The following is a 12,981-nucleotide window of genomic DNA, read 5'->3' as shown; positions in this document are numbered from 1 at the left end:
GCAGCTTTGCAAATGTTCTTTTGATGTAAGTGGCCATGTGTCTTCTGGTCTCTGGATGTGTGGGGAAACTCATCGTTTTGCTTTAATTCCAGTCGAGCAGAGGCGTAAGCCAGGGCCAAGAGCTTGGATAGGTTTTAGTGGCCGTGATACAGGTTTAAACTTTTTATAGAAAGTAATTCTGAGCATTAAGCAGCTGAGTTAAGTGCTTAGTCCTGCAGCCCTTACATGGATATTCATGTGAAATGAATAATTGCATTTATGAATTGTAGAATTTATTGCCCTCAACAGGAAAACTTCTGAGAATGTAGGTTTTAGACGTGGCTCTTCACTTTGGCAGGATGGCTGTAGCAGTTAAAATCTCTTCCTCTCCTTTGGTGCCACCCTTTTTAGCAGTGCTTTGTGCCCGCCGCGTGGATGGCAGCATCTCCTGTGGCCTCTGAGTCAGCTGTGCTCGATTGCATAAGAGCGTTTGTCTCTTTTCCATTTACAGCTTCACTTACAGACTGTGTGGAGTTTCCCTGCTATGCCAGTATCTCTTAGTTTATTTTTAGTTTAACATTTTCCATCTTTCCTTTTTCCTCCCTTTTGCTCTGCACTGTCCTGATTGGGTTGCTCATGATGGTATTGCCAGATGCTTCCTTTGTTTTTTTTTCCCCACAGCATTGCTGGGGATTATTGCCTAGGCTCAAACATACCAAATGCCTCCCTTCCGAAGAGGTCACAGCAGCTCATGACCTGATTTACTTTTCATCCAGGAAACTGCAGTGACTGAAAAGCCTTGCCTCATCCTGACTGTGCGAGACTGCTCCATCCTGGCCAGGATGCTGCAGGCAGAGAGTGGTCAGGCAGGAGCTGAGAGGAGCAGGGTGTGAGTTGAGTCAGGGTTCTGGTTGCTCCCTCATCCCACACCAAGCTGCTGGTGCTCTCCAGAGCTTCTCCTGCCCCTCTCCTGTTGTGTGCCACTCTTCAGTTGGCACAGGTCCCGCTATCAGATGTGGGTTACCCTCTGTTGAAAAACACGTATGGCAAAGACTGGGGTGGTATGCAGCAAGGGTGGCTTTTAGCACCCCGTGCATTTTCAGTGTCACTGTTTTTATGATCTTGTTTTCTTTTAGTAGTGACTAAGTGCTAGATTTCTTTCTGCATCTGATTCCTGTGCTGTTTCCTTAACAAGTTATGTACATTCGAATATGTATGTCCTGGAGCAAATTCAACACAAAGTCCCGGAAGAAGCATTAAAGGTAAGGGGATGCAGGTGCAATTTTTTTTTTCAGTGCACTAGTAGTGGTCAAGCAGCCTAAAGTGTTAAAATACTCTTGATGTCAGTGAAATGATCCACAATGTTATGCTGTCCTTGGATTGAGACTTAACAAAACTTTCCTTTGAGGAGAGAGACATTTCCCAGCTATCTCTGCTCAGATCTCTCTTATCCCTCCACTAACATGTAGATCAAGTTATTTATGATTTTATGACTGCCAACAAAAAAGGTTACTAAAGCCGTACTGTATTAAAGAACAGTCAGCACATTAACTTCTGGGTGAAGCAGAACACAATTTGTTCTCTTCCAGAAGCAGAGCATGGTTGCTTTTCTCCATGCTTAGTGACTTTAGGCCAGATCCATCACATTTCCGTTAGGTTGACGTTCACATTTATTCCTATCACCTCATCTTTGCCTTCAAGCTCCCTATTTTTCCTTACCAAGAGGTCCTCTTATGAGCCAGGTGTTTTTTTAAACAAAGAGTTCAGTACAGGGTATAAAATATTCAAACATCTTCTAATTTAAGGCAGAAGAACAACCCCCTCTAGGCAGGAACGCTGCCCTTGTTTGGCTGAGGGTTCAGGTTATCAGTGCCAAGCATCCATCACCTGTTGGCCAGCAGGTGCTGTCCCCTTAGCCCTGGTTCCAGTTCTAGGACTTGGATAGGATCAGAAGTATAACAGCCAGGATTGGGTAAATGAATCATTGAATTTACTCAGGGGTAACCCGAATGGGTACACCCTTTTATTAATTTACTTGTAATAAAGCCACTTTTAATGAGTCCATTTACGAGGCCCCAAGTTAATAATGGAGTCTGTTCTAAGGCAGGCTCATCGCTCTCCTGGCTGATGAGAGGGTTTGGAGAGAAATAATTAAAATATATTTTAATTGCTTTTTCTGAAAGATTGAGATAATGCAGATGAAAGCCTAGAAAGAATTAATAATGTTACTTTACAACAAAGGGGATTCCAGGATTTGAATCCTGAACAGAAAATGGCATCAGTTCTGATTGTTCTCAGTTTACTCCTTGAAGGGTTTGCTAATCAGCTATTTTGCAGGGCTGTGTCACAGTGACCTTCTCATGGGCTGTAATTGTCACTTACTGTCTTCCAAATGAGGTATTTGAAAGCCTCTCAAGTGGCATTTCTGCTGCTCTCTAGCCTCTACTTAGGTGTGTTTTCTTTCTGTCACAGAGCATAGCCACAGTGTTTGCCTTTGCACGATGCATTTGCGGGGTGGGTGGTTGGTTATCTGCTGTGGGCTGCCATACACATCTCATGGGCACCCTGCAACTGTCCTTATGTCCCTGCAGCACGAGAAGTACACCAGCCAGCTCCAGATGAATTTCAAAGGCACGGCAATGAAGAGGGCGGAGCAGCCCATGGAGCACGGTGTCTACACTGAGTCCCAGCAAGCGAAGCTGGAGAAAGGAGAGAGGAAACCCATTACAGGTACTTGCTCAGAAACCAGTTGTTCGAGATCCAGCAGAGTCAAAGCGCTGCTTGATCCCTGCACTGAGTCGGAATGAAGTGTGCCATGGGTTATGCACAAGGAGCGGGTCATCCTTCTAAGGCTCTGAGCATTTCAGATTCTCAGTTTTTGGAGATTCAGCCTCCCAGGAAAAAAAAAAAAAAAAAGAAATTGGCATGATGGTTCGTGCATGCCTTGTCACTGTGCAAATGCTAGAGAACCTGTGGGCTGAGCAGGTTTGGTAAGTTCTTTGGCACCTGTCTGGTCTATTTTTATTTTCCTAATCATGAGCTGGTGTTTGAACAGAGATGGTGACTCACTGTGGAAGATGCATGGCTGCTGCGGCGTGGTACTGGCAGTCAGGCAAAGCGGTACCAAGGGATTTGTTCCAAAAAGCCATGTATGGTCTTAAATTACTGTATTTCCTAACACCCCATGATGTGGGGCTGAAACTGACTGCTGAACTGGGAGGCGTTTGCTTCAGGTTCATTGTTACCTGGCTTCAGAACTTTTCCATTTGAAAAATTCCTTTTGTTGCCTGTTTCTCTACCCTCTGCTACCTTCCTCATGTTCATACCTGCTTGTTCCCCACCGTGGCGGGCCAGGACCTCCCCAGCAGTCTTATCTGAGCTTCCTACCTCCTCCTGTACATACTACCGTGGCATGTATTCTCCCTGCTCTGTTCACATATCAGTTGGTGGCCTTCTCGAGCTTGATGATACACAGAAAGAGGAAGAAATATGATATTAAAACAACCTGATGGCTAAAGACTGCCAGTGGCAGTCTTGTTCTCCAGGATGGCAGAGCGATGGGAAGCTTTAGGTGTAGCAGAGGCAGCCCATCTGCACAGTGGGCCTGTTGGAGGCAGGAGAAAGGTGAGTGGAGGGAAGATGATGGGCAAGTAAGAGTGAGACTGCATCTTGGGAGAGGTGACTGAGATGTAGACACAGCAGCTTTCTAGAAATGCATGCAACTTTGGGTAAATCCATTAAGGTTTTCTGATACCTAATTGGAGTGGGTTGGCTGACCTTAATCTCCTCTGTATTGTCTTTGCGAAAATCCCTCTAAGCTGGTGTAGCACACTAAAACAAAGTAATGTTTCTCTGTCATATTTTTGCTTCTGTTCTTGTTGCCTCCACTTGTGCATGGAGGCGGTATGTGTGCCTGACTGCTGTTCTCTGGGCTGCAAAACCCTTCTTCCTGTGGATTTAGTGCTTTTGTGGGTCACCCCCCTGTGGATGGGGCATTTGGGTCTTTACCTCACAAGCATGGAGTTAAAGGGATGAAGTTGGGGATTAGCTGCGATACCATGGAGGGTGAAAAGAGGTGAACTGCACTGGGGAGAGCTCTCAGCTGAGCTGCGAGGGGTGCTGGGCTCTTGGGAGGTGTTGCCAGTAACTGGTCTGCGAGGCCCAGGTGGAACCAGTTTGTGTTTCCCTGCCTGGCTGTGTGAATATTCTCATTTTTATTCTTTCCACCTTCCTGGCTTTAACCTACACAGCGTAGCGGTTGATATCTGGAAAATCTTCCGAGTCAGGATACACTTGAGCAAGGTGCCCCTTCTCTCAGCAAGTGATTCACAGACCTGCATTACGTCTCTGTCACTGTTCGTGGGCATAGACCACAGCTCGAAGGTTAAAAAAGTAAGAATAAAAGCTGTCAGTACCTGCTGGGGGCCAGTGGTGGAGCATGCTACATGCAGTGGGGCTGATGGACCCGTGTGAGAAGTCGGTGACGCGCTGCTAAGCCACAGGAAGATGGAGAAGTTCAGGATATTTTGTTGGAAGCATTTTCCTGGGTTGGACTGGAGCCTGTGGAAGGAGGCTGAGCATTAAATCAGTGCCTCGCTCTCCAGAGAGCATCTCCATCACGTGAGCAGAATGATCAGCGGGTTCCCTTTTGGTCTGTGATGTGACTAATTCACCTTGTCTGCAGCTGCACGCATGCACAGATTTTTTTTTTCCTCTGGTGCTTGGAGGAGTGGCAGCGATTTCAATGATCAGTGGAAAGAAGAATGTGGTGTTCTTACAGGGAGGGGGCTTGCTTAGTGGCAGCAAAAAGAGGCTTTGGGGAAAAGAGCTGTTTTGCTAAGCCTGTAGGTATTTAGGAATTTGCATTGACTAATTAAAGCAAGGTCTGGGGCGACAAAAAGCCTTCAGAAGGATCGCTTCCCAGGGCTGGCTGGAAGAGAGGCAGAGGCAAGGCAAGCTTTCAGGGAAGAGGTTTAACAAAACAATGCGAACAATTAGAGCTGCTTAGAAATGGGAGGAGGTGAGGGGTTGAGGATAAAGAGATCCAGCCGAGGGAATTGAAAACAGCTCAGCCCTTCATTATTCGTCGTGCTGTGGAAGGGGCAGCGTTTCGGTTTGTGCTGCCTGTAAGCAAAAAACCATCAGTCTTTGGGAAATGTGTTTCAAGGCAAGGAGATTGGTAAGACCTGTGGGTTACATATTGGTATGAAGAAAAGTGCCCACAGTTCAGCTAGTTAATGCTAAAAATAGCCATCAGCTCGCATGCTTAAAGCCTCAAGTCATGGGGAGGCCAGGTACAGCCTGAAGCGGAGCAGATTTTAATGCTGTCACGCTCCCCATCTGTTGCTACCTGAGTTGAGGTAGTGGATGAGATAAGCTACTTTGTGGTCTTCTCAACACATCATTAATCCTCAGGCTGATCTGAATTTATTATTTATTTTTTTAAAAGCCCTCCCAGGCTGATGGCAGTAGATAATGCTGAAGCTGATGACTAACCTCTGAATAAGTGCTGCAGGCCTGAGTTTCCACGCGGGGAGGCTGCCCGCAGCTTCCAGCTGAAACGGGCATCCCCGACTGCAGGAGCAGGACTTGAGTCTCTCCCGGGATCCCTGAAACAGCGTTTCTTGCTGGGTTGGTGCTGGTGTAATTGCAGAGTGCTGTGAGCAGCCGACTTGCAAGTCGTGTCCGTGTCCGGTGCTGAGGTCAGCAGGCAGCGTGGAGGGAGGCAGCGGGAGTTGTGCCGAGTTGTGGAGTGGTTTCCATGGTCCTTGGCTGCTTTCCCCATGAGATCATGGTAATAGCTACTTAGACACACAGCCCTGCTCTAGCCTTTAATTTAGGAGAGCAGAGGTGGTGTATCTGCTTTTCATCTGCGCTGGTTTGGTGGTACCTGCAGCATGTTAAAGGTTTCGCCATGTAATTGGTACAAATAAATTCGTGATTATCAACCTGATTTGAAAGCCTCCAGGATTTGTGTGTGCTCGCAGCAGGCACAAAAGACCAGGGTTTAGGTTCACGTGCACACAAAATAAACACCGTGGTGAAGAGCCAAAGAGTTGCTTTGTGTTTATCCCTGCTAGGTTTTAATTCTGTATTTTGGAGAGGAAGAAAAAAGCAAAGACATCAGAAACCAGTTTAGAATGTTTTAAAAGCTAGATCACCTTTTTTTTTTTTTTTTTTTTTTTTTTTTTCTCCTCCCCCCTCTGCCATAGGCAGCCTGCTCTGCATCTTCTGAAGACGGGCACTTAGGTTATTAATAATGAATCAAAAATGGGTTGACTTCGAGCAAGCTGGATTTCTCATGCTGTTGTTATGCCTTGCTGTAGACAGCTTCAAAGCTGCTTGTGCTTCTGTCAGCAAAGAAATGTGCTGCTGCTGTCCATCTCTCTCTCGTGACTGTTTGAAGCTCTGCAGGGACTCAGGCACAGCTCAGCCCTCGGTCCTGTCCCAGCCAGGCAGCCTGGAGGAGAGCCACCTTCAAAGGAGATCAGACCCCTCTGTCGTGAGAGCTGCCTGCTCCTCGTGGAAGCTGCTCTGCCCACTTGCTGATAGAGCAGCATTAACGCAGACTTCCCCCCTTTCCCTTTCATCACCTGTACTGTATTTTTGGTCCTGCTGTTGTTCTGTGTGATTCACTTCTCCCTAAATACACCCCTTGTACTGAAACGTCTCATTTTCTCTCGTGGTGCCTCTCCTTCGGATGATCAATAGCCGGGTATTCATTTAGCAGGCCATGTTCTTGTCAGACTCGTTAAACAAATGGACATCCCTTGTTTTGAGCTAAAGCAGCCTTCTTTTTTATTTTTTTTTTTTTGTGTGAGAGCCCCAAAGACTGAAATCCAGGAGCAGAACATGTGCGTGGCAGTGGTCTTCCCTGTACTACGCTGTCACCCATAGCTCAGTGTTTATCTGCCTGAACGCTTGTGCTGACCTCGATTCAGTTATCTAAAAAGGATGGTTTGCAGGCTGTCTGCCTGAATTGATGAGCCAAGAAATATGCCTAAATGAATTGGCACCATCTGGCCAGCCTGGCACGGAGTCCAGAGAGGTGGTAACGAGCTGCCATCAATGGGAGGAAGTCTCATGTCATTAAAATGACTGTTTGTTAGTTCTCCTAGTTGTTCCTTGCTTCGCTGCTGACTCGAACAAACCCCGAGCCTCTGATCCTCGAGGAGCTTCCAGCTGACACCGCAGTGAGCAGGCAGGTTGTGGCTTCAGAGCTGGATGCGTGGCCCAGCACACTGGCAGATGTGCTGCTCTGGATGCTGCTGGCCCAGGCTGAGGTTTGCTACCCAAAATACATCCCAGCTGGTGAGGAGCTGAGCCCCCTGGCAAAAAATGTGTGTGTGTAGCTGCTACCTGGCCTGCTGCTGTCACAGCCATCTGTTTGAGCTGCCTTCCTATCACCTCCTCCCCCTCTTCTATCCAGCGTTATGGCACTAGAGCTGCAGTGGCTGTCAGGGTGGTTGTGCTGGCGGGTTAGAAGGGGCTGCAGTTTCTGACATGAGCAGGGCAGCGAATTTGTGTCACTGGTCTGGAGTTACAGAGATTTTATCCTGGCTCAGGATCTGGCCGCTGTCAGCGGGAGCTGAGAATGAGGGTGTTGGTGCCACTTGATAATGTTATTTAAAATGCAAATTAACATGAAGGCTCAGTGGGAACATTAATTGCTCTTAAAATATTGAAACTGGCCCCAAATAGCGAGATACTGACTCCTCGGCTTCCCATCTGTGCTTTTTGCAGTCTTCCAAATGAAGTCGTAGTTCCCTGTGGGGGCTGGGAGAGGGAAGGAATGAAAACTAACCCGTGGAAGTGAGGTGATGGGCTGCACTGGGCACACGCTGGTACAGACTGCTGCAGGCGGGGCTGTAGGAGCTCCCTGCTATTTTGGATGGCCCTGGGGAGGGCAGGAAGGACCTTCTGCGATGGGGCTGCTCCTACCCTGGTGGCCCCGGGTCCCTGCGCTCTGCTCAACCCAACGCAGTGCTCCTTGAGGAGCCCTGGGTTGTGGCGTTCTGCTAGCTTTTGTCAGAGGGGGAATTGAGGGAATTCCCAAGCACCTATTAGGGCTTTTTAGGTTAGCAGGGGAAATTTAGAAGGCAGAGGTACTGGCTCATTGCTCTTTATAAATTTTACTTTTTAAATTTTTTTCCTTTTTTGCTTTCATTGCAGTCCCAAAGCTCCTCATCAACAGAAGAGCCTGACCAAGGTTGACTTGATTTTGCCTTTTCCCCTGTAGCAGAAAAGCTCTTGTGTCCTGTAGGCAGGCAGGACACAGCTCAGGGCAGGAGCAGCTGCTGGGAAGGTTTGTCCTGCAGGATGGATGTGAGCTCCCTCAGCTTCTGCCCCTTGGGAAACAGACTTTTCTTGGAACAGCTAGCTGAAAGCATCTAGCCTAGGAGCCCTTTGGGATCCTGGAGAGGGGCTGGGATGTCCTGGAGAGATGGGCTGTAACGAAGCATCTCCTTCCAAACTGTGAGCAGTAACAGCACCCGTGCTTGGGAAAGGTGCTGCCAGGGCAAGAGTGTGAGCCTGCCCTTGGGTTTCATCTGCAGCAGAACGCGTTTCATCTCCGTAGTACGTTCAGGATTTGGTCCTCTAGCACCTGAAAATAAATCAGTATTGAGTTGGTCAGAATTGGTCGCAGTAATCTGAGACAAGTGTCCAAAACCTCAGGGTTGAGACCTTCACGGTGCTGGTGGCGATCTATTGCAGGGTGGATGTGACCAAACCCTGCCTTTGGGTTCCTCTCTTCTTTGACAGGTTTTTGAGCAGGTTATGATTTTTTCCTTCGTCTTTGAGTAGCTCACCGATCCTCGGTTGTGACACACATTGCTTCGCAATTCCAATTTATTCGTGGTGAAAAATGCTTCCTCCTTTGAACGTTCAAAGGCTGCCTGCATAATGGCAGGACAATTTATCTTCCGCGCACTCTAGGCAGAAAGGAGAGTAATACTTTCAGCCTCTTTTGATCCTCGGTGTGAAGGGAAGCAGCGTGCTTCATTTTGAAGCACAAAAATGTCTTGAAAAGGGCTTGTGGACTGCGTCTGTAAAGCAAAATTTTTACCTAAGATAACAAATAAATGTATATATTTATGGAACTATTCTACAACAAAACAAAAAACTGAAACAGTGGCCGTTAGATCTGTGTACCTTTAGAAACAACAACATACAATTTGGCTTCTTTTTTTTCTTCGACTCTTAAATCCCCTTCCTTCTCTCCATTTCCCTTATGCCAGCAACTGCTCTCTGTCCTGGCCCTGTTACAGCAGCGAATGCGAAATTGCAGGGCTGTTTGAGGGCTGCTTTGCAGAGGGCAGCGTGTGGCTATAAAACCCCAAGCTGAGCAGCAGCTGGCGGTAGAAGCCCAGCTGTGGCTGGAGCTGGATTTTGAGACGTGTCTGTCGAGGTGTGTGCCGACGGCTGGGCCGGGTAGAGGAGAAGCAGCTCCTAAAACCGGGCTGTTAACCTCAGCCCCTGACCTGGGCTTGCGTCTCTGTCACCTCCAGATGAAAGAACAAAAGCTACTTTATTTGCCTCTCATCAACTATTATGAAAACATAAGCTAATGACTGTTAACACAGGTAAATTGAGCTTTTTTTTTTTTTTTTTTTTTTTTTTCTTTTATAACTTGAAACACAAACAGCAGCAGCCCAAGGCGCTGCCAAAATGCCATCTTGTTCTGTGGGAGAAAAAATAATAAGACTGAATTGGTTCCTTTGGGTACCTGTTCCAATGGAGCCCTGATCTTTCAGTGAGTGCTCTGGGAGTAGAGAAAATTATTGAAGTCTGGCTCTTCTAGAGGGTTTCTCCATGTAAAAAAAACCCTCCTGCAGTGACTGTGGGATCCCCTTGCTTTACGCTTTTGAGAACAAGAGTTTTTACTTCTACTTCATGTATCTATAATGAGACAGTTTTACCATTTTCCCTAAATTTGTAACTCTTCAAGAATTTCCTGCTGTAGGATGTGTGTCATTTAGAGTGGGAGTAGTGAATAGTTGGAAAAGATTCCTGGCCTCCTGACATCCAAGCTTGTGGTGGGGCAAGAAAGGGCAGAGCTAAAGTTTTCCCAGTTAAGATGAGAATAAAGCTCTGATTTTTTTCACCTGAATTGCAGGTGAGTTGCTAGTAATTTTGTGGTTGGCGTTTTGTAGCCTTGTCCTGGAAAATCTTCCACTTTCTGTAAATGATGATGAGTCTGGAGGGGGTGAAAAGCCAGTATTTGGGAAACACAGCTATGGAAGACAGGGAAGGGAAGGGAAGTTAGCATCTTGTAGCTGGCTGTAAGCAGGGAAAGGAAAAAAAAACTGAACTATTCTGTATAATTTGCTATGTTTATGACTGCAATGTAACAGGTACAGAATCTCATCTGACCCTGCTATTTTTCCCCTTTTGGCATGCGGTTGACTTCTGTGAACCTTATGAATTGATATTTTCTGTGTCAAAGTAGTTGTTTATCTTCTTCCTAGAGACCAATACTTACCGCACCCCTCTTTATGGGCAGCCTTCCTGGTGGGGGGAAGATGATGCAAATAACAAGGAGGACAGAAGGCAGGAGGAACATTATTCAGGTAAGGGAGGTGAATTTGTGGGACAGAGAAGGGGGGGAGAGAGACAATTCCTGCGTGTTTTTTATCTTTCTTGTGTGAAGTCATCCTGCTTCAAGGCTTTAATTACCACTTTTTTGTGCTTGTTGTATTTGCACGTTGCTCTGTGTAGACTGCTGCCAATGAAACCAGAGTAAGGGAAAATTAAAATGTTTCCACTAGAACAAGTGAAGGTTAAAACCAGCAGTTGTGGAGTAATTCAGTATGTATGAGAAAGGCCTCGCGAAGCTTGTTTGAGACCCACGTTACGAAGCAATGCTCTATATGTGGTCATATGCAGCCCACCTGAATAAACTATTCAGAGTGAGTCCATCTGCTGGGAATTTCCAAAGAGGCACTTGACTGGGTTGGAGTGATGCAGAAGCTCTCAGTTTTACACCTCATCATGACTGGAAGCCGTTTAGCCTCACCACTCCTGTTGTTGTGAATCCATATGCTTGGAAGATGCCTATTTTTATATTTATATTTGTGCAGTAATGCTATCAAACATGCTTTCCTGCACAAAGATGAGCTTTACTTCAATGTACATCTGTTTTCTGACAGAGAGGGGTTGTGATTAGCAGCCCTCCCAAGAGGCTGAAATAAGGTAAGTGACCCTCTAGCCAAGAGGTTTGGGCACTACTGAAAAATGTGTTTGTAGCCCTGTTGACATTACTGAATTCAGCACTGATCCAGCAAACACGTGCCTGTGATTAGTTTTGCACTCTCAAGCTTTTCCTTTGAACTGGAGAAAGTGGAGCAGGTGTGCGTGTAAGTGAATTCAGCAGAGTGAAACTGGATAGCTTCCTGCCACATCAGCCCAGCATACAGAAACCTCAAAATGCCACCAGCCGCATAGGTTCTGCCAAAATATACAATGTGTGCACGTGTGCTCAGCTCTTTAGGGAACAGTGAAAGAAGGAGCAAAGTGCATATGACAAGTAGTAATCAGACTGCAACAGTGCTTGCACATGCATTTCAGTGATGAGGCCAGAGTACAAAGCTGTCTAAAACAGAACTTGTACTTTTTCTTTAATTCATTTTAGATATTTCAGCTAATATTTCTGAATTTAAGGCTTTCTTTTTTTCTTTCTTTTTTTCTTTTCCTTTTGTAGATAGATCAAAAGAGATAGCCCAACACGAAGAAGAACTGAATGGCAATATTTCTGCTTATAGAGATTCCCAAGAACAGTCGGTGTTTGCTTTCCGGAGAGAGCCGAGTTACTTTGAGATCCCAACTAAAGAATTTCAGCAGCCATCAAAATCTCCAGAAACCCAGGTCCATGAGATCCCGACAAAGGATATCGATGCCATAGTAGCTCCGGTTGTACAGAGCCATGCCTCTTTCACTATTGAATTTGACGACGGTACCCCTGGTAAAATAAAGATAAAAGATCACGTAACTAAGTTTTCACTCCGACAGAGAAGACCTTACAGCAAGGAGCCAGCTCACACAGAAGTGATGTCAGCGGAGAGCAAGGTGGCTGACTGGCTCGTGCAGAATGACCCCAGCCTGATGAGGCGGCAGTCTCCAGGAGATGATGTGTACAGTACCAAGAGTGACCTGCCGGTTCATGTGAGGACGCTTAAAGGTGAGTGAATGTCTTGTGCTGTGGGCAGTGTTTGTTGTTGGCTGTGCAAATGCACCACACTGAAGGGGGAAAATCCTTCTCCTGTCAGGGAGAACTGCACTTAACTTATCTCTGCTCCAAATTTGCAAGATGAAGAGTATTTCTTTAATTACTGTTAATGGTTTTGAACCCAGCGAGTAGGCTCTTCGCCCAGCCCTGCAGTCATATGTGGTGCTGGCCTGGGGGCTCTGATCTGGTTCCTCCACATCTATATCCCTATCTTGGCATTAGCAGTGATTGAAAAAAGGGTTTTGATTTTTAAATGTTCAGTCATTTCCATGTGTCCAGGCAGGCTGGTAAACACGGGTATTACAGTGGGTTTTCTTCTCCTGGCTTCTCCTAGCTGAAGAAGTGAGTTTTCTATTTAGCTGCAGTCCAGAAGATGTTAAGAGTGATCTTCATGGGTACAATGATCAGAGGTCACGGCACGGTGATTGGTGATAGAGTTGAGATACACATGATCAACAGTGGAAGAAATAGTTGTATCTTTGGAAGAAGGTTTCTTCTCTTAAACTAAAGCATCTCAGAATTCCTGGTCTGTTCAAAAATTCCAGGTTTTGTGGACCTGGTTCCTGTTAACTGTGGCACTACGAGGAATCCTTTGGAGATTTTCAAATGCAGTTTGTAACCTAATTCTTAGTGCAGCTGGTGGGAGTCACTTAATTCTCACAACTTTAAATATATTTTTGCATGATCTGAGTTTGCTTGGATGCTTCTCTTGGGCTGTGCACAAAATAGTGAGGAGAAGACCACAGATTACTTGCTGCCTTTGTATTCAGAGGCTT

At 46.2% G+C, this 12,981-nt stretch overlaps 1 protein-coding gene across 4 annotated transcripts in view; it reads left to right on the top strand.

The window, feature by feature from the left end:
• Positions 1 to 12,981, top strand: part of CEP170B (centrosomal protein 170B) — a 56,388-nt gene that overhangs the window by 16,649 nt on the left and 26,758 nt on the right. For all 4 annotated transcript variants that reach the window (XM_082762161.1, XM_082762160.1, XM_082762159.1 and 1 more), the window contains exons 6-9: positions 1,185 to 1,241; positions 2,571 to 2,709; positions 10,449 to 10,550; positions 11,681 to 12,157. In XM_082762161.1, coding sequence (XP_082618287.1) covers positions 1,185 to 1,241; positions 2,571 to 2,709; positions 10,449 to 10,550; positions 11,681 to 12,157 — 775 coding nt within the window. The remainder of the gene's footprint in view (positions 1 to 1,184; positions 1,242 to 2,570; positions 2,710 to 10,448; positions 10,551 to 11,680; positions 12,158 to 12,981) is intronic.

The sequence above is a fragment of the Aythya marila genome, assembly GCF_965140915.1.
Source record: "Aythya marila genome assembly, chromosome: 5".
In the NCBI taxonomy this organism is placed as follows: Eukaryota; Metazoa; Chordata; class Aves; order Anseriformes; family Anatidae; genus Aythya; species Aythya marila.
This window is presented reverse-complemented; position numbering and strand designations above follow the sequence as displayed.